Raw genomic sequence first — 21,762 nt, 5'->3', positions numbered from 1 at the left:
CATTGAAACCTGGTGGCATTTATGTAAAATCACATAAGTTAATTAAACTAAGAAGGAGGTGAAGATGCCATCCTCACATTTGGAAATGCCCATCTAATCATCACTGAAGTTCATTTCAATGTATTTATATCAATGCCTTTCATAAAATGTCATGAAAAGACATACACAACTGAAACCAGGTGACACAACACAACCAGAACCCTCTCAAATTGCACTGTTTACACATTGTACATGGTTATGCTTTATCATTCTGACTGGTCTGATACAGCAACATTGGTTCAACCAATGGTGTGAGTTTGGTCCGGGACTCTCTGTTTGACTGACCAATAGAATGCAGGGGGGGTGTTCAGTTTGATGCATTATTTTTCCAATTCATTTTGGTTATGCTAGCACCAAATAAAAATGCATATTTAACCTTAAAATTATGTAAATCCAGTTAGTTAGATATATAAGTTGTATCTGTTTAAATTAATTTTATTAAGATTCTTCCACCGCTGCAGAGACCTCCGAACCTGTGCATACCATTGATACACCACTTATGACTTCGGTACATATTTTCGCTGAGTTTAATACTTTTACTCCGATATTTTTTTTATGTGCTGCATCGTTACTCGTTACAATTATAATAATGTTACGAATCATTCCATTACAAACCACTGCCAGAACTGTAGATGGCAGATTTGATGAAGCTGCCACATCATTGAGCGAATCAAGCGATTAAGGAGACTGCGCGTGCTGACTGAACTGCTGTGAAGAGAGAAATGAACACCGAGCCGAGCCAGATAATGACTCGTTCACGAGTCAAGAACCGGTTGCATCGGTTCTCGGATGACCAGTAACATTAGTTCTTTCTGACAGTTCGATTCAATAAACCAGTTGAAGAAAACAGTTCACCGATTCTTTTGCGCTCGATGCAATGGCGTCATTGGCGTTGACTGCACCTGGGCTCATAACATTAACACAGAATCAGTTCAGAATCAATCACCAAAAGAATCAGTTCAGTTCAGACGCTCTGTGTGTCGGTTTGCTTCACGCTAAATCACACATGCGCAGTATCATCAGCTCATCGGTTCACGAATCGGACGCGTCTGACAGAAACGGTTCTTGACTCGTGAACGAGTCATTATCTGGCTCGGCTCGGTGTTCATCTTCAGTTCTCTCTTCACAGCAGTTCAGTCAGTGTACTGTTTGAGTCAATGAATTACTCCGGGATATTGGTTTGTTTTAACTCAGAGGGAGTGTCAGACACATTAAACAAGTTAACAGTTTAATTCATCTGTGGATTAATGCGTACTGGAGACGCGAACTGTTTAAAACGATTCAATTCGATTTGGTGGACTGTTTCAAAAAGATCCGGTTACATCGAATGATTCGTTCGCGAACCAGATATCACAAACTGCTTTGTTTTTAACTGTCTTACAACAGACACGGAAGAGAAGACAATGCTGAATAAAGTCGTAGTTTTTGCTATTTTTGGACCAAAAAGTATTTTCGAAGCTTCAAAAAATTCTAAATGACCCTCTGATGTCTTACTGGTTTGAAACAACATGAGGGTAAGTTATTAATGACATAATTTTGCAAATTGGGCTAACTAACCCTAGTAACCGTTTTTTGTTTACAAGAAGTTACAGTCAAAGGAATTGTGATTGTCCTTTAGGTTAATCATTTGAAATGGTAAAAACAATGTTCAAACTTTTGACTACTTTCTTATGTAATAGTTACATAACACAATACTTCTACTTTTACTTTCAGTACTTGAGTAGTAAATTTTAAAATAGACTACTTGCAATACTTAAGTACAAAAATGTTGAATACTTTCGTACTTCTACTTAAGTGTGGTGCTTAAAGAGCACTTCAACTTCTACTCAAGTCACTTTTTTGATAGAGCACTTGTACTTTTACTCAAGTATGGTTCTCTAGTACTTTATACATCTCTGCTCAAGAGCATCACTTTCTTGATATTATATGAATTCTGCAAAATTAAGTACATTGTCATTATCTAAAATAAAGCTGAATAATTTTTTTTACAAATCCAATAATAATAAATCCTTTTTAATGTGTAAGTCATAAACCGCCTTTTGGAGACCAAAAACTATTCTTCTAAAAAAGCCATTATTATGATGATAATTATTATTAGATACATCAATGTTAAAAATGCAAATGAACTGATAGCCTGAACTGAAAAGGATTTATGATAATGATACTAGAAATATGAAAAAACAAGGCTTGTTACCCCTGATAGGTCATCTTACAAGAACTGTAGATGGGGAATAAGATGGTGTCCTATTGATCGCAGGATGGCAATTTGTCTCCTTCTCCAAGACAACCTTGTGTGACATTAAAGTCCTCCATCTTCTCCACACAACATATACTTCAATAAATCCAGAGTTCATAGGACATTCATTACTGCATTCCGACACAAGGGTTGATTTACCCCTTCTGCTACAGTACTTCAACATATGTGGGCAGTCATTCACCTGCCACATCTCACCATCTGACATTAAGGATGCGTTTTAGTTTGGTTCACTTTGTTACCGCGTGTAATCTGATTTTACAGAAAAAAACAATCACTAAAACATCTATGACAGAAGAGCCATGATTAAAAGTGATTAAGCCATGATTAAGTGATGCCATGATTAAAAAAAAAGGAGAAATAGAATTTCCTCTCATTCTGGTGTATAACTTTGACGACATGAATTAATTTTCTGGACTGAGTATTTCGGTCTATATTTGACAGAAAATCTAATTTAACTCAAGAACGGATGAAAAAATCCCATGACACAGTTTAAGTAACACGTTATTAAAAGTGATGACTGATCTTTGTGCTAGAAATTAAGCACCGGAAACTCTAGACACCTGCTTTGTATCTTTGTAAACACAAAACAAGTGCAAAAAGATACAGGCCCAGACAGCCTATGCATGTTTTTCTTGCTCAGCATGTTGGAAAAGAAAGTGTGCTAATTTTAGAAAATCTGCTGGTTGTGGCTGGAATTGGAAGTCAACTTCAATGATGTGCCTGCTGTAACAGACAGTGTGTGTGTGTGTGTGTGTGTTTGACAGAATAGGGCAGTGACAGACAAACATAAAATAACTTAAAACCCATCAAATGCCCTGATGAACAGTTTTTTGTACTTGTGTTGATGTATTAAAACAAAACTGATTATTACAATTTTAAGTAATACGTTTTCTCAAATCAAAATTAATAATAACAATAAAGGGAGTTAATTGGTTAGCTGACATTCAAGAGCAGGGCCATGCCCCAAACGATCACCTGACTTCCCGAAACCTTCATATATCTGCACTTTATACCGTTCTGTTTGTCTTATTCTCATTCATTCAGACAACTTTATCCCACATTTTCTTTCTTTCAAGTTTAATCGGGGGGATCTAATTGTAGCCTAAATATATGACTTTCTCTGAGCCATCAATTCTAGATGCCCTGAACAACCTGACCACCGTCCCATTCCTTCTACCCCTTCATATATAATTTTAACAAATATAATTTTTTAGATTTGTAACAGAGTTAGATTTTTTTTAATTTTGTAAACTTTCAGAAATACATCAGCTATAGGTGACTTTAAATATATTAGTTTAACACACAAACACACACACAAACACACACACTCAAAATCTTCACCAAGACTATTTTACTTTTTGAAAAATGTCAAGCCACATCATTGTCTATGCCACGCCAGGGCTGCAAACCAGACGTCATCCTGTCATTCCACATTCGTGTGTTGTGAGTTCAGATCAGGGCTGTTGTTCGATCCACCACAGCTCTCTTTTTGGCCACAAGATGAAGGTCTGAGCTGTCTGGTGAGGGTGATGTAACAAACTGATGTCAAACAGGAGCATGTTAGAATCCTCTGGCAAAGCTAATGTCCTAATGCTAATCTGGCATACCCCACCCCACTTCTACTCAAGAGATTTTTAAGATCCATTCACACAGGCCTTCTGTGTGAATACAAACCCGACCCAGGATTGATTCTGGGATCGATCCTGGGATGAGGAACTAGTAACATTGCTGGGAAGGAACGAGCCCTGTGTGAACAAAAAGCAGGACCAATGCCATAAAAGATGTGTCTTATAATGATGACACACGTTATCGTGCAACTCTTTTACAGGGTGTTTTGAAGGTAGATCAACATTAACAATTAAAACATATACAAACTGGAATGAAGCATTGATCAGGGAGCTCCACACCATCTGCGTTTAAGCTGAGATCGTTCACCAGCAGAGTGGAACGGTATGCGTCACATTACACGTCCCATCGTAATGTCTTTATGGGGTGTGTGTGAATGCATGCACAGATTCTGGACAAATCATGGGACACATTATCCATTTTCCAGAATCTCTATGCGACAGAGGCTTTACTGTCTCATTTTTTGAGTCCTAAAAACTACCTCATCACCTTATACGTCACCTCTTTAACTGCCAATTAGATTTTAACATGCACTATTGAAGTGTTCATTCAGCACAAACCTAAAGTACATTACACAGCACCTCATTACTGTTGTCACAGTATTAACATCTGAAACCGCAGCAAACAATCAAACACCAGGAGACAAAGGGATCACTTTACTGACACCATGTGCAGCCATCACTTCTGGATACAAGGTTAATAATGTACTGTAGTTAGTGTTGGATGCACTGAGATATTTAGCCATGGAATAAAATGCCAAGAATAGAATCTGAACTTTTCCAACTATTGTCTCTATAAAGAGCCATTTTCACGACTCCACGTTCCCTTCCATTATTTACATTGTTACACATAAGGGATAATGTACAGTCAGCCATTCAAGCCCAGTAAACCTCTGCAGTCAACCAATAAACCCTGCCATGATTTAGAGGGCTTTTGTGTCACCCTAAAATGATTTATTTTGCGATAATGACCAGCTGGCTGGTTGTTATCTATCATTTCATATAGCTACTTACTGAAATGTAAATGCAATACTGATTATTATACTTATAAATGAATTATGAATTATGTACAATTATCATACAATGAACAGAAATCACATAAAAATAATTCAACTAAAAATAGTCACTGTACAAAACAACAGCCTAGCAGCAAGATGAACACTGAAACAATATTATAATTATATATTATATAATATTATATAAAAAAATTATATTATATAAAAGTTTTACAAATTAAAATATTACCATTTAAAATAACTGTGTTCAGAATCAGGTCCTCCGGTGATAACATTTGTTTGGAAAATCTGGCAATTTATTATTATAAAAAAGCATGAATCATTGAAAAGATGCTAAATTTAGCAGCCAATATGGCTTCCACAAAAACAGAGCAAAAGACAATGCTAGCAGCCTACCAAGCTTTGAACTTACAAATCATGCTCATTTATGGGCTCAAAATTTTCCCTCTCAGATTATATACTGGTACACAGATAGCATGTCAAATACCTTAAAACTGATAAATGGTAAGGAAAAAGGCTGCTATAATTTTTATCCATTTTAAATGTTTTGCAAGAGGTGTTCATTCTAAATAAATTATCTGAAAACCTTCACCTTACTGGCACAGTTATTGGTTAATGCTGATAATGTAAATATAAAATATAAAATATTATAATAAATATATACTATATTATACTTCAGAAATACATTTAAATAATAATATATTGTTTTATATATTACATACAATTAAATAATACATATATACTATATATATATATATATCGGCGTTATTTTAGTATCATTGAGATACTATTATAGTTTTTGTTAATATTTTGAATTAGATTTTATTTTTACATGTTCTGCTTTTTTATTAATTTTGTTTGTCATTTTTATTAGTTTTTGTTGTTTTAAAAAATGTCTGTATAGTTGTTAGAATTTTCCTTTAGGTGTTTTAGTTATGAGAGATGACTTGTTAACTATTAATTTGTTAATTATTCATTTTTTATATAGTATAATATAGAGATTTCAATTTTTATCCATTTTAAATGTTTTGCAAGAGGTGTTCATTCTAAATAAATTATCTGAAAACCTTCACCTTACTGGCACAGTTATTGGTTAATGCTGATAATGTAAATATAAAATATAAAATATTATAATAAATATATACTATATTATACTTCAGAAATATATTTAAATAATAATATATTGTTTTATATATTACATACAATTAAATAATACATATATACTATATATATATATATATACTATATATATATATATATATATATATATCGGCGTTATTTTAGTATCATTGAGATACTATTATAGTTTTTGTTAATATTTTGAATTAGATTTTATTTTTACATGTTCTGCTTTTTTATTAATTTTGTTTGTCATTTTTATTAGTTTTTGTTGTTTTAAAAAATGTCTGTATAGTTGTTAGAATTTTCCTTTAGGTGTTTTAGTTATGAGAGATGACTTGTTAACTATTAATTTGTTAATTATTCATTTTTTATATAGTATAATATAGAGATTTCAAGATTGAGTAATGCTGCACAAAATTTACAGTAATTCTGCAGTTTGTGCAAAAAACTAAACTAAACTTAAAGAAAGAAAAAAACCTTTAAATTAAAAAGCAAGTAGGATGAATTATCATTGACTAAAGCCAAACACAAAACACCTCCTCCCAGTATCCCTATGCCACAAGCAGTTTAAGTATCAGCGCGCACACACACACAAGCAATCATGCAGTCCAATCCGCAGGACCTCAGTGCCCTGCTAATGCAAGATCATCTATTTCCTCTCTTTTGGATTTAAATTGATATCTTTTTGCTGTAAAAACTGCCATCCCAGATCACTTAAAGGCTTTGCATACAGCTGCTATTTCTTTTCATTTCAAGCCAATCTGTAAGCATTATGGTTTCTGAGCAGAGCTGTGAGACCTGTGGTTATTTACTCTGGCTGTTAGTAGAAATGATCTTGCATAATGTCTTTACATAATTCATATTCATATTATTCAGCAGGTATTGTAATGTTATTATTGGAACTGCAAGGCTGTACAGTACAGTAGATAAACTCAACAGACAAAGTGTTATCTGCAGCAAAATGTTTCCTTGCTAAACAGTCAAAATTGTAATATATATCCCAACAAATCTAAAAGACTAAACTACTAAAGAGAGTAAAACCTGTCATGACAGCAACCGCTCGTGCTTGAGATGCCATACAAACCAGCCATTTGAATAGCCAGCTAGCGTAGCCCTGGAGATCTGAATTCAGTTTGGTGCCAGTTATACATCAGACTATCCAACTGAATGAGTCAGATGGCTGCATCTGATGCACTCCTCAGTGACCTCTTCAGTCTGGAACAGGACCAACGAAAAGCCAGAACATGTAGGAAAATTGTATCACAGAGTGACTAGCATCCCTACCTTAACATACAGCTGCTGGAACTCGTCCAGGTTAAGTCGGCCACTGGGGCAATCCTTCAGGAAGCCTTTGTACCACTGTTTGAGTTCATGTTCATTAAATTCTGTGTTCTTCACCAGGTCCTCCATTACCTCAGGGGTCAGCTTGCTGTTCTGTTTCCCCATGGTGTCTGCAAGGCACAGAAGTCAAAATAGCTGTGATCTCACTCTGCCTGGAGCTGGAGCTCATTTTAACCGCATAAATTGTATAAACTATATAAAAGTCGTCCTACAAGACTTAGGCAATTTTTCACATTTCTTATGCTGACCAAAATACAGTAAGAACTGTAACATTGTGAAATATTATTGCCAATTAAAATAAATGCTTTCTATTTTGATATATTTTAAGACATCATTTATTTCTGGAATGGCAAAGTTTAATTTTCAGTGACCATTACTCCAGTCTTGTTCCAGTCCATGATCCTGTAGAAATCATTCTAATATGCTGATATAGTGCTAAAAAAAAATCATATTATCAGTGTTTAAAGCAATTGTGCTGCTTAATATTATTTTGGAAACTGTGATACTTTTTTAAGGATTCTTTTATGAATAGAAATTTCAAAAGGACAGTATTTTGAAAAACAATTTATTTTATTGTACTTTTTGATCAGTTTAAACCATCCTTACTGAATCAATTATAAATGTCTTTAAAAAATTACAAAATATTTATTGACACCAAATTTTTGAACAGTATAGTATAAAAATAAACACTTTTGTATTTATAAACAAAGACAGAATATTTAATATATATATATATATATTAGTGCTGTCAATCGATTAAAAAAAATTAACTAATTAATCGCACAATTTTTTTAAATTAATCGCGATTAATCGCAATTAATCGCAATTAAAAGACTGAAACTTTTTGGATATGTAAATGTAAAATTTAAATAATTAATGTAAACTCAAGACAAAGAAACTATTTAAATTCAAAATATGATTGTTTATTGGATTTTTTGTTTAACTTGTAACACAGATTTTCTCATGTAAACAACATACCTGCAATAAACCATCAATATCCTCCAAATTAACTGTTGGCTTGAAAGCCATATTTATTACAGAAATAAAAACACAGGCATGTAAGTACCATTTGAATTTCAAAACAATCAATGACAATAAAAAACAAAAATGATTTCCATGTTGAATTCTAAGTGGACTGCAAAAAAATTCCAAAGTATAGTCATTGCCAGTGCTTTAAGTGGGCCAGTACGCACCTGTACTCAGTACCGCCACTTCCAAATATAGCTCTTGAGCGTACCGCCACCTCTCCGTGCGTCCAGAACGTGCTTGTAGCGTAACGGTACGCTCATTTGGACATCTGTTTTAATAGAGGTTTTAATCTTTTATCTGCACTGCCGATTTTCAGAGTGCCCTTCACAATGCAAGCTTCCTAATTCATCCCACCCAGAGCAGAAACTACATTACCCATTCACCCTAACTTATACAAGTGAATAGCGCATGTGTCGCTTTTCCCACTGTTAAGTGTCAACAACTCAACGTGGCCGGAGAAGGTGTGTGAAACTCGTTGTGAGTTATACTAAAGCAAAATCTTGAGTATTTATTGTCTGATATACATTAAAAACTGTCTGCGGAGGTTGAGTCTTCCTGCAGCCCCCGCTGGCTGCTCATTGGCTGCAGCAACTTTTTTCTAAGTTCTAAAAAAATACCGTAGACGGCAAGGCACAAATTTAGATATTAATTTATCTAATTAATCTATAGCCTATGCACAAAGACAATATGATCTTTTTGTCCCCTTTTTGTTTTAAAGCTTGATGAAGAGAGAGAGCGCAAGTTGCTGCAGCTGAGGAGGACAGTGATGCACGCGTACAGGAGTGATTGACAGTTCGCGGCACTGTGTACAAAAAATACTCCACTACACAATTATTTTGTTATTTTCGTTTAAGCTTATTAACGTTTTTTTTTAAAACAATGACATTTGAGTTCATGATTTTAATGTTGCTGTTTCTTGTGGCAGACTGAATGAAGAGTAATGTTTCTTGTGGCAGACTGAAGAGTAATCCGGCAGAGTTTGATACTGAAACTTTCCGTCTAAAAGTCCTTCCTTGGTCTTATCCATATTTCTTTGCACGTTGAACACACAAGGCCACAACTGGAAATAAAAAAAACTACAACCGCGTTAATTGCGTTATTTTTTTTTTACGCGTTAAATATTTCAAATTAATCGAATGCGTTAACGCGCTAATTTTGACAGCACTAATATATATATATATATATATATATATATATATATATATATATATATATATATATATATATATATATATATATATATATATATATATATATATATATAGGTGTCACTCTATACAAATTGAATTGAATTTGAGAAAATGGGATATTAAGTGATTTTGACTAAGTGCACAAACACTAATATACTAAAGATACGTAGCGGGAATTCTCATTTCATAATTAATATGGCTAAAATAAAACTAAGTAAGCCATGCAGCTGAATAAATATGATGACTTGAGTGAGTGATTGTGGATTATATCATTTAATGCTGGCTGATAACAATTAAAGGAGGCTTAGATCAGTGGGACAAACACACCAAAAGTCTGTGACCACCAGTAAAGCCTCTTGTTTAGTGTTTTCCTTGAAAGATCCCATCATTTTCATTAACACAAAGACGTCATACAGTAGTCTTAGCACTGAGAAAATGAGAAGGTGCCTAAAGATGTTCCAGAATAGACTGTGTCAGTAAATAATATCTCACTAGGCATAAGAGCATTCTCATAAGAGATCCCCTATTTCAGCTTATAATTATTATTATAAATTTGTCTGTTCCTTTGGAGCATGAGCAGTGTTTTATCCTGCCCACATGCTTATAAGAGTAGCCCATAACACATTTCCCCCTAGATGGCTGTCACACACAGCGTTACTGTCAGGGAAATGGGTTAATTAAACAAAGCATCATTCACATAATTACCAAAAGGTCATCACATCCTAAGCTTCGATGTGACATTTAAATTTTTTTTGCAAATTGTAAAAGCCCTTCCTTCTGTTACACTAATAAAGGATACAATGAAAGCAGATAGAGAGAGAGAGAAGGAAAGCATGGCAGTAGTGCTGTGGATGAAATGCTGAGTAATTCTCCTGCTTTTTAATTTCTTCACCACTACTTAATCATATAGATGAGCTCTCACCACACTCATAGAGGCTCACGTAAACACTCAATGAGAACATTGCGCTTCAAAGTTCATTACAATAAATTTTCAGCCTGAGACTGACAAACGAGCAGCGATGCTGACGATAATGAGTACTAATTTCATTTCCCACACAACAGCATTTTATTTTCAAGTCAATTGCAAAGACATTGCATCTTGACTGTTCTCTAAAGACATGGATGCAGCAAATACTACAAAACAAACATTTATACATTTTAGATATGGTGAAAATGAGGCCACCAAGCCCAGACTGTGAGCTGGGGAGCTTTTAAAGATAGGAGCATAGCCTGTCTTGATCTGCAGACTGCATTGGAGGCCTGTATCCTTGGGGAATACCTCTCTTTATGAGGGATCCACCCACAAGGAAAAAAACACAGCACTGCAAATTCTGAGTGCTAAAAACAGTTGCTCTGAAACTGACTATGAATCAGCAATAATGCATCACCATATACAGTAGCTCGTTCCCATTCTGTAAGTGTGATTTATGATACCAAACTAATTAGACAATCAGCATCATTCTAAAATTGAATCCTTATCCAGCTGATCCCTACATTTTCAAACAAAACTGAAGGTTCAAGAGATCCAATAATTGGTCAATAGGATTTGTGAAATCATTCTGTTCTCTTCATTTCAAAGATTTACAATATTTCTACCAATAAAGGATGGAATAGTTAACTTAAAGGTGCCATAGAATTCATTGACACAATATTTTAAATTGATCTGTTATGTCCCCAGAATGCTTATGTGAAGTTTTATCTCAAAATACCCCACCTTTTAGGGTATGAGTCAAAATGCGGAGTTTTTTGTGTTTGTCCCCTTTAAATGAAAATGAGCTGCTACTCCCGCCTCCCTTTTCAGAAGAGTGTGGAGCTTCAAGAGCTCACTCTCATGGGTATACTGAGGTTACGGTTCAACTGGTGCTGACCATGTTACTGACCTCACATTGCTCACATTCATTGCCTCACATTCACGACCATTCTGGTAACACGTGAAGGCAGCATTAGTGAAAACCAGACAATGGTGGCAAAATGTGATGCATGATGCTTACTTTGTCTGGAGTCTGGACATTTGCGCACAAAGCATTGGCATGGATCCCTCTTTGAAGCAATCTTTGCATAACTCCAGCGCTGAACTGACCTTTCTTAGTAAGGCAGTCCGGTGTAGAATGTTAGCACAAACATATAGGACTTTTAAATTTTTTCTCCAGGACATTTCCTTCAAAAATGAAATGTGACCACCATGTCCTCAGCGTCAGCGGTCTATGGAGACTCCTATGTTCGTTGGTGCATCCCAACACACGATACTTTTAATGGCTCTTTGGCACCGACACTGTATCTCCAGCAGCTACAGCAAGTAAACAGTAAAGTTGTTTATCACTCAGGGCCGTATATATGCTAGTAGGGCAGAGAGTGTCACAGGTGGGCGGGACTTTCCCCGAGTATGACGTCATATATTGAGAAATATGGCACCTTTAACTATAAAAAAAATCAATCATAATTTACTAATGTCATGTGAACATCATGTGACTGAAATTTCAATCACACACAAAGCTATCATATGGGGGTTTTCAGTCTTTTCAGAGATTTACAGTCCCTGGCCCTGGCCTTAATTTACAATCTATCACAAAAATACTATTATAAACTAGGTAAGCGGATAATTCAGCAGCAAAAGATACTCTAGAAAAATCAAGGGTGCAAAATAACGTTATAAAATCTAGTGAAATATTTTATTTACAAATAAAAGTGAATATGTCTAAAATGTGGTAATGTGGTAATTTCTTTGTATTGTTTATTGAATACATTCATGAATATATATATATATATATATATATATATATATATATATATATATATATATATATATATATATATATAAAATAAGTGTCTTTTAAATGTATAGCACAGTAATAAAGTCAACAATGTGATAGATAGGAATTACTCTGGGATATTGGTTTATTTTGACTCAGAGAGAGTGTCAGCCACGGTAAAAAAAAAAGTGAATAACTTAAGTAATTTGTGGATTAATGCTTACTGGAGATGTGAAACATTTCAAACGTTTCTGTCCAATTTGGTGAACTGGCTCAACCAGTTCACTAAGAAGAAAACACATGTTAATGTCTTAGTATGCATGACTGTAACGATAGAGGCGCCATGAAACGAAGTGGGGAACCAATAACAGGCTTCATTAAAAAAGAGGGTAGTCAGGACAGGCAGGGTCAGATACCAGCAAACAATAACATCCAAGACACAGACAAAAGAGTAATCCAACAAGACAGGCAACAATCAGGGCAGGCAGCAGTCAACCAAAAACAAGGTAACAGTCCATGGATAAAAACACGAGAAAGGCAAAACTTAAGAACATGGAAACTAGGAAACACCGAAGGGCTAAACGTTCAATCACCAGCGATTCGAGCATGTGTGTGTGTGCTGTTCTTATAGTGTGAGACTGATGGAAGATGAGAGACAGGTGATTGCAATTTATGATGAGTCCATTCAAAGGATTATGGGAAATGGAGGTGAAATGGCAAGAGTCTGGAATGGAGTGTCAGTGTCCTCTAGCAAAGCTCACAGTCAGTTCAGCTAGAGATCGCAACAGTGACGGTATTTTAGATCTCTTCATCTGCCCCATACCTAAACTTATCAACTACCTTACTAACTATTAAGAAGATCCATCTGAACATGAGGCACTAATCTACTGATACTGTTGGGAAGAATTGGTCACTGCAGGCTATAAAAGGAACCGCAGAGCCTATATACCTAAAAAGCAAGAGTCCACTCCATTTTCCATTTAGGCTGCATCAGTGCTATTTCAGCTGCAACAAGAGACCATGGAGAATACTCTGTCCCCTGTGACTATATCGCGCAGACAGAATCGATCTCTTAAAATGATTTTGCCTTTTCACACAACACTGCTGTAATGCATATAGATTAAACTGGTTTTGGTGTACACACACAGACTACTAGCATTGGTTAATGCAAAATAGCAGCAGCACGGTGGAAAAAATGTTCAGATCTGCTGTTTGTGTTGAGCTCATCTTATGATTGTAGCACAGAAAATGTCGTGTTATGATCAACACAACAATGTGTTGTACAAGCATTTGTGTCATCTAAGAACTGATTAGCAGGTGTTACGACGACTGTGCAAACTGAGCCTTGTCCAGAGATCAAAAGGCATTTTAAACCCAGAGTTGACTCATTACAACAGTGTTCACATCCACACGAGCCAGCCAAGTTAAAGTTACATTATATTACATTTATTTAATCATTTTACATTATGACCTTGAGAGTGTAAGATTGATTCATAGAAATACATGCTTACAATTACACTACGCTGTTATTTCTGCTCTATCACTTTTGAACATTATGCATCTATCCTGCAGAATATAAGAAGCTGTATTAGCACTGAGGACATTCGTTCAAGTAGGTATTTTCAAATTTGAACTAAAAAACATCATAATCATACAAACAACCAATCTGCAAGTGAAATTAATTGGAAATTCCTATAGGATTAAATCATAACACAAGACAAAAACTAGATATATAGAACAAACAGTACAACTATCATTTCAAAGTTCATTTTTAGGTTTTCTTTAACTCTCCAGGAACAAAATACAAGCAGCATGGTTCAAAATTATTCAACTCCAAAAATAATCCAGGACACAATTATTATTATTTTTTTGTTGTTGTTGTTGTTGTTGTTTTTGACTACCTAATCTGTCAAAAGCATACAAAATTTATTATATGCACCAACCTGTGTGGACAAACACATTTCTCACCTAGCCTTATGACACACAGTAGATATAGCTACGTAAGACACAGCTGTCTCAGACGTGTACACCTGGGGCCATTGTCAACTAATGTCTATTCATTTGACAAGGCAAGATCAGATGTTTTACCTCAACTTTACTAGTGAGCCCTTTGCCCCCTTTTTGAATGTTTTGAACTCATATTACAGTGATGCATTTATAAATATTACTAACACTTAAAAAATCTTACAATATAGGCTATAACATTCAATTAAGTGGTTTAATAGAGTGATTATTTTGTATACAAGATAGTATTCTTAAATATCATAATCCTACACATTACATCCTCTGTGATGAATCAATGCATTGCAATTCTGCAGGTAGGCTAGATGAACCAGCTCCATAGTGACTTTCTTAAGGTTTCTTATTCCAGCGAAAACACACAGTCATTGAGAGACTTACCGAAAGGGAAAAACCAAAGGGAGGTCTGGCGATTCCTGCTTCGGGCGACTGTAAAAGGTAAACGCGATAAAAGTGCTCACTAATAGGCTGACAGCTGCGGTAAGCTTTCTTTGGGGCGCAAGGCAGAGACGCAGTGACGACTGCAGCGAGGACAGTCCACGCGCAGCGCTCGAGGTGATGTGACGCTATAGATATACAATAGAGCTCAGCGTCGGTCTGTGTCTGTGTTCATCCCCACCAACCTATCTCGTGTGTGTTCACAGGGCTCCGCGAGCTTTGCTGTGGTGTGCGCTCTTTTGAGTGTGCGTAAATTGTGCCTTCTCGCTCTAAACCGAACTCGGATGGGGCAATGATAGAAAATGACAGCAGCAAGTCAGCTAGAGGTGTAAAGTCTTGCACGCATTATGCCTTCGTTATTTCTTTTATGTTTAATTAGCCAACGTGTAACTTATACAATGGCGTTCAAGGGGTCCGTTTAAATAAGAATGTGTAAAGGAAAATGTACACACACATCAACTACATTTATTCTTATTTTATGTTTATGGAATGTAAACGTAATAGTGATAAACAAATCAGCATTTATTTATGTGGATGAAATTATCGTAACGAAAAAGAGCGAATGGTTACCACAAACATGGCGAAATTTTGCGCGTTTTTATTACTTATTTTTTATAACTTATAGTATGTGGAAAACAAAAGGCAGGTTTATGCGACAACAATGCTAAAAAACGCATATTTTTAAGTTGAAAATGTTTTCATGTAAAGACTGCTCCAACCTTAAATATTTTTGGCGTCAACTAAATGTAAATGCAAAAGTGGTAAAACACTACAAAATATCGTAAAATTAATCAAATATCATAAATTAATTATACAAATAAGTGTCAATAATGCGTTGAGTGGTGTTACTTCAGTTTGAAAATGATTAATAGGACACTGTGCATACTTTTTCCATAGATGTTACTTTTGTCGTTAACAGGATTCAGGCAATATTATGAGGCCATTAAAGTGTCTGTTTTATACCCAATGACCTAAGCTTTCATTTGGGGAAGTCGTGGCCTAATGGTTTATCGAATTGGACTCGTAACCCAAAGGTTGTGGGTTTGAGGCTTGTATGGAGCAGGGCTTGTAGGTGGGGGGGGGGGGTGTATAGTACTCTCTCCCACCTTCATTACCATGACTGAACTGCACTTGAGCACTGAAACCCCAAATGCTCCCATGGGGGCCGCAGCATACGTGGCTGTGCTTGCGTGTGTGCATTTTGGATTGGATAAATGCAGAGCACTAATTCTGAGTATGGGTCACCATACTTGGCCACATGTCACATCACTCACTTATTTACATCAGAGATATAATAAAGAATGAAAATCGTGCCAGCAAGCCCCATTTTCCTCTTCAAATTAATGTAGGCTACACTAACATTGACCCTGCCACAGTCATTTCACATCTGAACTTATTGATGATACTGATATATTTTTCATCGTTACTACAGGACAGGCACTGTAACTGGGGACAAATAGAAGCAATTAATCTTTTTCTCTGGGAAGTGGGTTCTTGGTTTCTTCAAAGTGACATTTGGCATATGGTTCTTTAAAGCACTAACACACTTCTGGTCTGACAGTAGAGTCCCATGACAGAGAGATGGATGATGTAAAGAGGTTGAAAAGTTACGAGGCAGTTAGCAGATTTTCCACTCTTTCAGCTGCATCTATAGGGTGCTGTTTGTCATTTGCACATTTGTTGAAGTCAGCACCATGGCTAAAGATTTTCTCCCAATGCAGGCATCAATAAGGAGGCCTATACGCCTGAGGAACGGTCGCCGACCTGTTAAAGCACAAAGTGAAAACTTGTTTTGAAACAAACCAATTCTAGAGAGTTTCGTGATCCACCTACTGAGAATAAAAGTGTCAAATGGAACAGACGAGAATAGAAAAGTGAAAAATTACCTCTATGCTGTGCATTTATTCGATGGAAAGCAGAAATAGTAGTTTTGAGGGCATCTTTTTTTATTAAAACACTTTATTTCATGCGTTAACATTCATGGAGGTGACTTCTTCAAAATGTCACAAATAATTCATGTATATTCCAAATGCTCAACTCTATTATACCTCCTGCAGTTTTACATTAAAGAGAGACTATTAAATAGCTTCTTTTGATGCATTGCATCCTCTTGTCAAAATATGCCATTATTTTATCATCCTACTGCATTTGTCTTTAAAATTCATAAAATACAAGAGGGTGTTAAAGCAAAATGCATGCTTCTATACAAACACCATACTAATAAATTCAGTATCATGGCAGAAAAGGAGCAGCTAGACAAATAGGCCTTGCACATCATTTGAACATCAGCACATGCAGACAGCCAAAGCATCCTCATGCAATCACACCAAACGCCAATGGGGTCAACTGCAAATCAAAAAGCTTTGATGACTGATTCCACTTGTGAAAAATTCCTGCTGAGAGCTTACATTGCAAGTGATCAGCCTGGCAAGTACAAAGGTTTGTTATGGCAGGAACGAAGAGGAGATTCGATCTATTATAATCAGAATCCGAGCTGTGGGAATGAATGAAGGGGTTATCCAGACCTCACTGATCATCCAGCCATAAAAAAATCATCTTTTTTATGGCACAATGAATACAGTCATTTTGAAAAGACATGTAATGGCCTTGGATTGAGAAATAAAGACTAGGAATAAAGAAAGGAATTTTCAGGTGCATGCAGCAAGTCAGAATTGGCTCCCTTTCAATTTATGAGTTTAAATGGAATTGGCCAAACCTCACATATGATGAAATGTATTATATATATATTATAATATGTATTATAAAATATGATTAACTATATTTACTAAATGCAAACTTATACAGTTATACAATAACTTAACAATGAATTTAAATTTAACTTTAACATTTATTAAAATATAAAATTCTAATCATTTTTATTCAACTTCTTTACAATCAAATTCAAATTGGGATTCCCTATTCTTGGTAACACAATGTAAATTCACTTGAAATATAGAGGCTGATTTTGATTTTCATTCCTGTCAAAAATAAAATATGACTTAAATTTCACTACCCTGATTAAGGTCCATGTTATCTGTTCCAGTAGGGGTTAAAATGAATGTTAGTATCACATAAAAAAGATTGATTTGTGCATTGCATTGTACAACAGCCATTTCTGGTATTGATATAATATTTTATTAAGATGAATAAGCTAACTTCTCAGAGTTTGTGCCACTCTGTAACTGCTACTGCTAAATCCAAAGAAATTCAAGACAACAGCAGTCTTATAACAGTGGCCAACTAACACTATCATATTGCAACAGACCCAACCTCACAACAATTTGATGCATACACACTGAATCCTGTTGAGGGAATTATAGGTAAATCAGATCAAGATGACGATATGTCAGTTTTGATCAAATCGGATGCCTGCTATTCAGCCACTCGAGTGGGTCTTTAAAGACAGCTGATACAAGATACGTGAATGTGGTGATGTCACAGAAAGAATACTGATACAACAAAGACTCAGTGGAATGGAGAGGTCAGAGGAGAAATTAAAACATGACCTTTGGCGCTGAGATTTGACATTCCAGATTTTGCTGTAAAACAGGCCACATAAAAACCATGGCTTAGGGTTCCTTATTTAATCTCATCATGTAGATGATTATTATGCTCTTTTATCATTGGGAAAACATGGTGGCAAAAGGCTGGTCACTGACTCAAGCAGAGCAGAGGCGATCCATCATATGGAATTCTCCTAAGGCCTGTGGAGAGTTTTGACGTTAGTGGAGAGGCACAGACTAATCCAGACCCAGCAGGTGTGGAGGCGGAGGACAATCACCCTGCGGGTCAGATCTGAAATGATACTTATACTAAAATATATTTGAATTAATACATGGAAAATGACAGATTTTTTTACAGCTCATTTACTGTACATTTTTACAGCTTACTACTAACAGAGCTAACTGAAACATCCTCATTAAATGCAACCGAAGATATCCAACAGCATTGCTTTATATCATTAGTACTGGTAAAATTTGGTTCTGAATGCAAAACAATCTTCCACTGTGAGTATTATTAGCTTAATGGTTAAAGTAAAATGTTAAAGGGCAAACCATAAACTTTAGGGTTATTGACCCCCAATTTCGCTCAGGTTGCTCCAAAGGTACTATCTGTATAATTAGTTTACCACTTAGGTAAAATGCTTCTGGTACATCATATATAACATTTAGCACTTTTTTCTCATGTTATACATTAAAAATGTAATTCAACCAGCCTCAGTGGAAAATGTGCCAGTGGCGACATTTCTGATATGATTGCTTCTTGCACGTTTTTCAATACTTTCCAGTTGAAATGTCTAGTGAGTGGTGCTGACTGCAAGTTCCATTTCATGCAAAACAGATGAAGCTGAAATTGTAGCATTATGGTTGAAATATTCATTTGAAAACACCTTACCACCAATATTAAACCCTACTCTAAATCTGACCAGTAGTGTTAACAAAAGCAAATGTGAGATGAAAATACATTTGCTGAAGAAACCATGCCATTTTAGCTTGTTTCTTAGATGTCTTAAATGTCTTTTCTCATAATTTGTATTTCCCCGGACTGCATCTGAGTGCTCTGCTTTGCAAGTCCAATGCTGTACCAGATGGTTACAGGGCAAATTTCCTACTTAAGAAAAGCCATGCATATGGTGCTGTTATGCATTATGTAATGTATTTACAAATAATTTTACAAAACATGAATTGTGATAAAAGACTTTTGAGGTCATAACACCGTATTATGCAAGGAGACTCATACAATTATGTTGTTGTAGTAATGGTGCTGAACCAGCAGAAAACATCTATCCATAGCCACAGGACTGGTGCAGTTTTATATTCCTTGTTTCATAATTATTTTTTCTTTAGATTGAAGAATGTGTCTGTTGTGGAGGCCAATAAATCAAAGTTTGGCTGAATAACATTGCCTTATTAGCCCCTTCTGATAGATGCCATAACTTAACCATAAAGAATCTTTATTTATTATTTGCCAATCAAAAGTTGCATTGCATTGCAGTCCAGAGAAAGTAGTCACATGGTATTTACAGCAAAGTGTTTCACTCAAAAAACCCTGGATGTGGAAACTTCCCAGGTTCAAATTCTTTACCATCTATAGTGGGTATAGAAAAGAATCACCCCCCTTGTAAAATAATCAAATTTTGTTGCTTTGCAGCCTTTGCAGTTTTATTATATTCATAAGAGAAAGATAGTTTGTACCAATTGTACCGCTAAAGAATCACGAGCTCGTAGGCTTTTGCGTTGAGAGCGTTTGGAAGCTGTGACATTACCGTGAGGAAAAAAAACCATCATTCAAAACAAACCATGGCTAACAGTCATATTCAGCGTATATTTATGATCCAGAATCAGATCCAGAGGATGAAATTTAACAAGAGCAGCATCAGCAACAACGTCTCTATGTGGTATGTACTGAAAGTGTATATATTTTCTTAGCGGTTTTGGAAAATGACTAAGTTCAGCTTTATGTAGTTTTATTTATTTATTTTTTTTTAAGCTGTACATGTGGAAAGAGCAGTTTGATGACAACATCGCATGTTGTTTACTTGATGTGCTTGCGCACCGATAGCTAAGTTAACAACACAGAGATATTTGAAGCAGTTTTACTCACCGCCTGCGGTTCCAACACACGATCGTGACCCTTTTTCGTTGGGACTGCATCATCCTTAAGAAATAAACGATGTGCATACCCGGCGTCAAACTGGGCCTTGTTTATAAAACAAGCATCTTCGAAATCCAGGGAACAAACATAAACACTTGCACATCTCCGTTGATGCTCTGTAAAATAAACTCCATCCACTGGTCCCTTAATGCTGTTTTTTTTTTTTTTTGGTAATCTGTGCAGGGTTGTCTTGCCCTGGCAACCAAAAACACACTTCTTTTGTGACTTTTCGCGACGCTCTCGCTCTGATCAGTGAATCGCTCTGATCAGTGAATGTCTGTTGTGCTCTCAGTGTTGTGCTATACGGGAGCGCACGCTCTTCCGGGAGAAGTGCCCTCAGGACCCATATAAGGAAATTCTGCTCTATCTAACGTCACATAGAGCCATACTCGAAAAAAACTTTCCGAAACTTGTGACAAACCGGAAGGAGTATTTTTGGAACAGAAATACTCCTTCAAACGTACAACTTAATTTTTGAAACTTTGTCTATGTTTAGCATGGGAATCCAACTCTTTAACAGTGTAAAAAACTCAGTATGCATGAAATAGCATTCCACCCCCCCTTTAAGCAAAGATTAATTAATTTTGTGCTAACTGCAAGACAGAGCACAGTGGTTTAACATCATTTGAAACTTTACCTCTTGATTGCTTCACATTTGCTGAAAGGTAACTGCTTGCATAATGTCATTCCACAAATTGAGATCATTTAAATCTGGATTATAGTGCTCCATTGCCTCTTCTGACCGGTTCTTATGGAAATACAATCCAAACCCTCTCATTAATGCTAATATCTGCTTCCCATTGAACAAACAGGACCACTGCAAATTACAAGTATATGTGCTTCATAGTTGGGTTCATGATGAAGGTTTTATGCATAATGTACCCCAAAATGCACAGTCTGGTGTGTCTAATGTAATTTTCATCGAGAAAGTCCATATGTTATTACAAGAACAACAGTGCCTGGATGCTGGTGATATTCAGTGATGCAACACCTGCTAGAGATCAGGGAGAAATCATGAAGTCCTGATTTCATTAATGGTCTCATTTGGTTTATCTAAAATCAATAAACTGCCCCTGTAACATGAAAGAAGCGCATCACTGATGGGACGTGGAGACATCAAAGTTTTCCACCAAACCAGAAGGTATCCACATCCTTTTGAAGTTCTTTAAAAATGATGAGCTGTTCTCCACGCAGATGCCATTCATTTGCAGACATAATGAGGCCCAGTAATTATTTAATATGGTTAGAATTCAACAGAGAAGATCAATGAAGGGGGTTTGG

At 35.8% G+C, this 21,762-nt stretch overlaps 1 protein-coding gene across 1 annotated transcript in view; it reads right to left on the bottom strand.

Moving 5' to 3' along the window:
- The window catches only part of LOC127938847 (visinin-like protein 1), a 30,896-nt gene extending 15,852 nt beyond the window's left edge, over positions 1 to 15,044 (bottom strand). The window contains exons 1-2 of the mRNA XM_052535739.1: positions 14,770 to 15,044; positions 7,344 to 7,510 (exon numbers count right to left, since the gene is read on the bottom strand). Coding sequence (XP_052391699.1) covers positions 7,344 to 7,505 — 162 coding nt within the window. The 5' untranslated portion in view covers positions 7,506 to 7,510; positions 14,770 to 15,044. The remainder of the gene's footprint in view (positions 1 to 7,343; positions 7,511 to 14,769) is intronic.
- Between the last annotated feature and the right edge of the window lie 6,718 nt (positions 15,045 to 21,762).

This window comes from Carassius gibelio, chromosome A20, assembly GCF_023724105.1.
Source record: "Carassius gibelio isolate Cgi1373 ecotype wild population from Czech Republic chromosome A20, carGib1.2-hapl.c, whole genome shotgun sequence".
In the NCBI taxonomy this organism is placed as follows: Eukaryota; Metazoa; Chordata; class Actinopteri; order Cypriniformes; family Cyprinidae; genus Carassius; species Carassius gibelio.
This window is presented reverse-complemented; position numbering and strand designations above follow the sequence as displayed.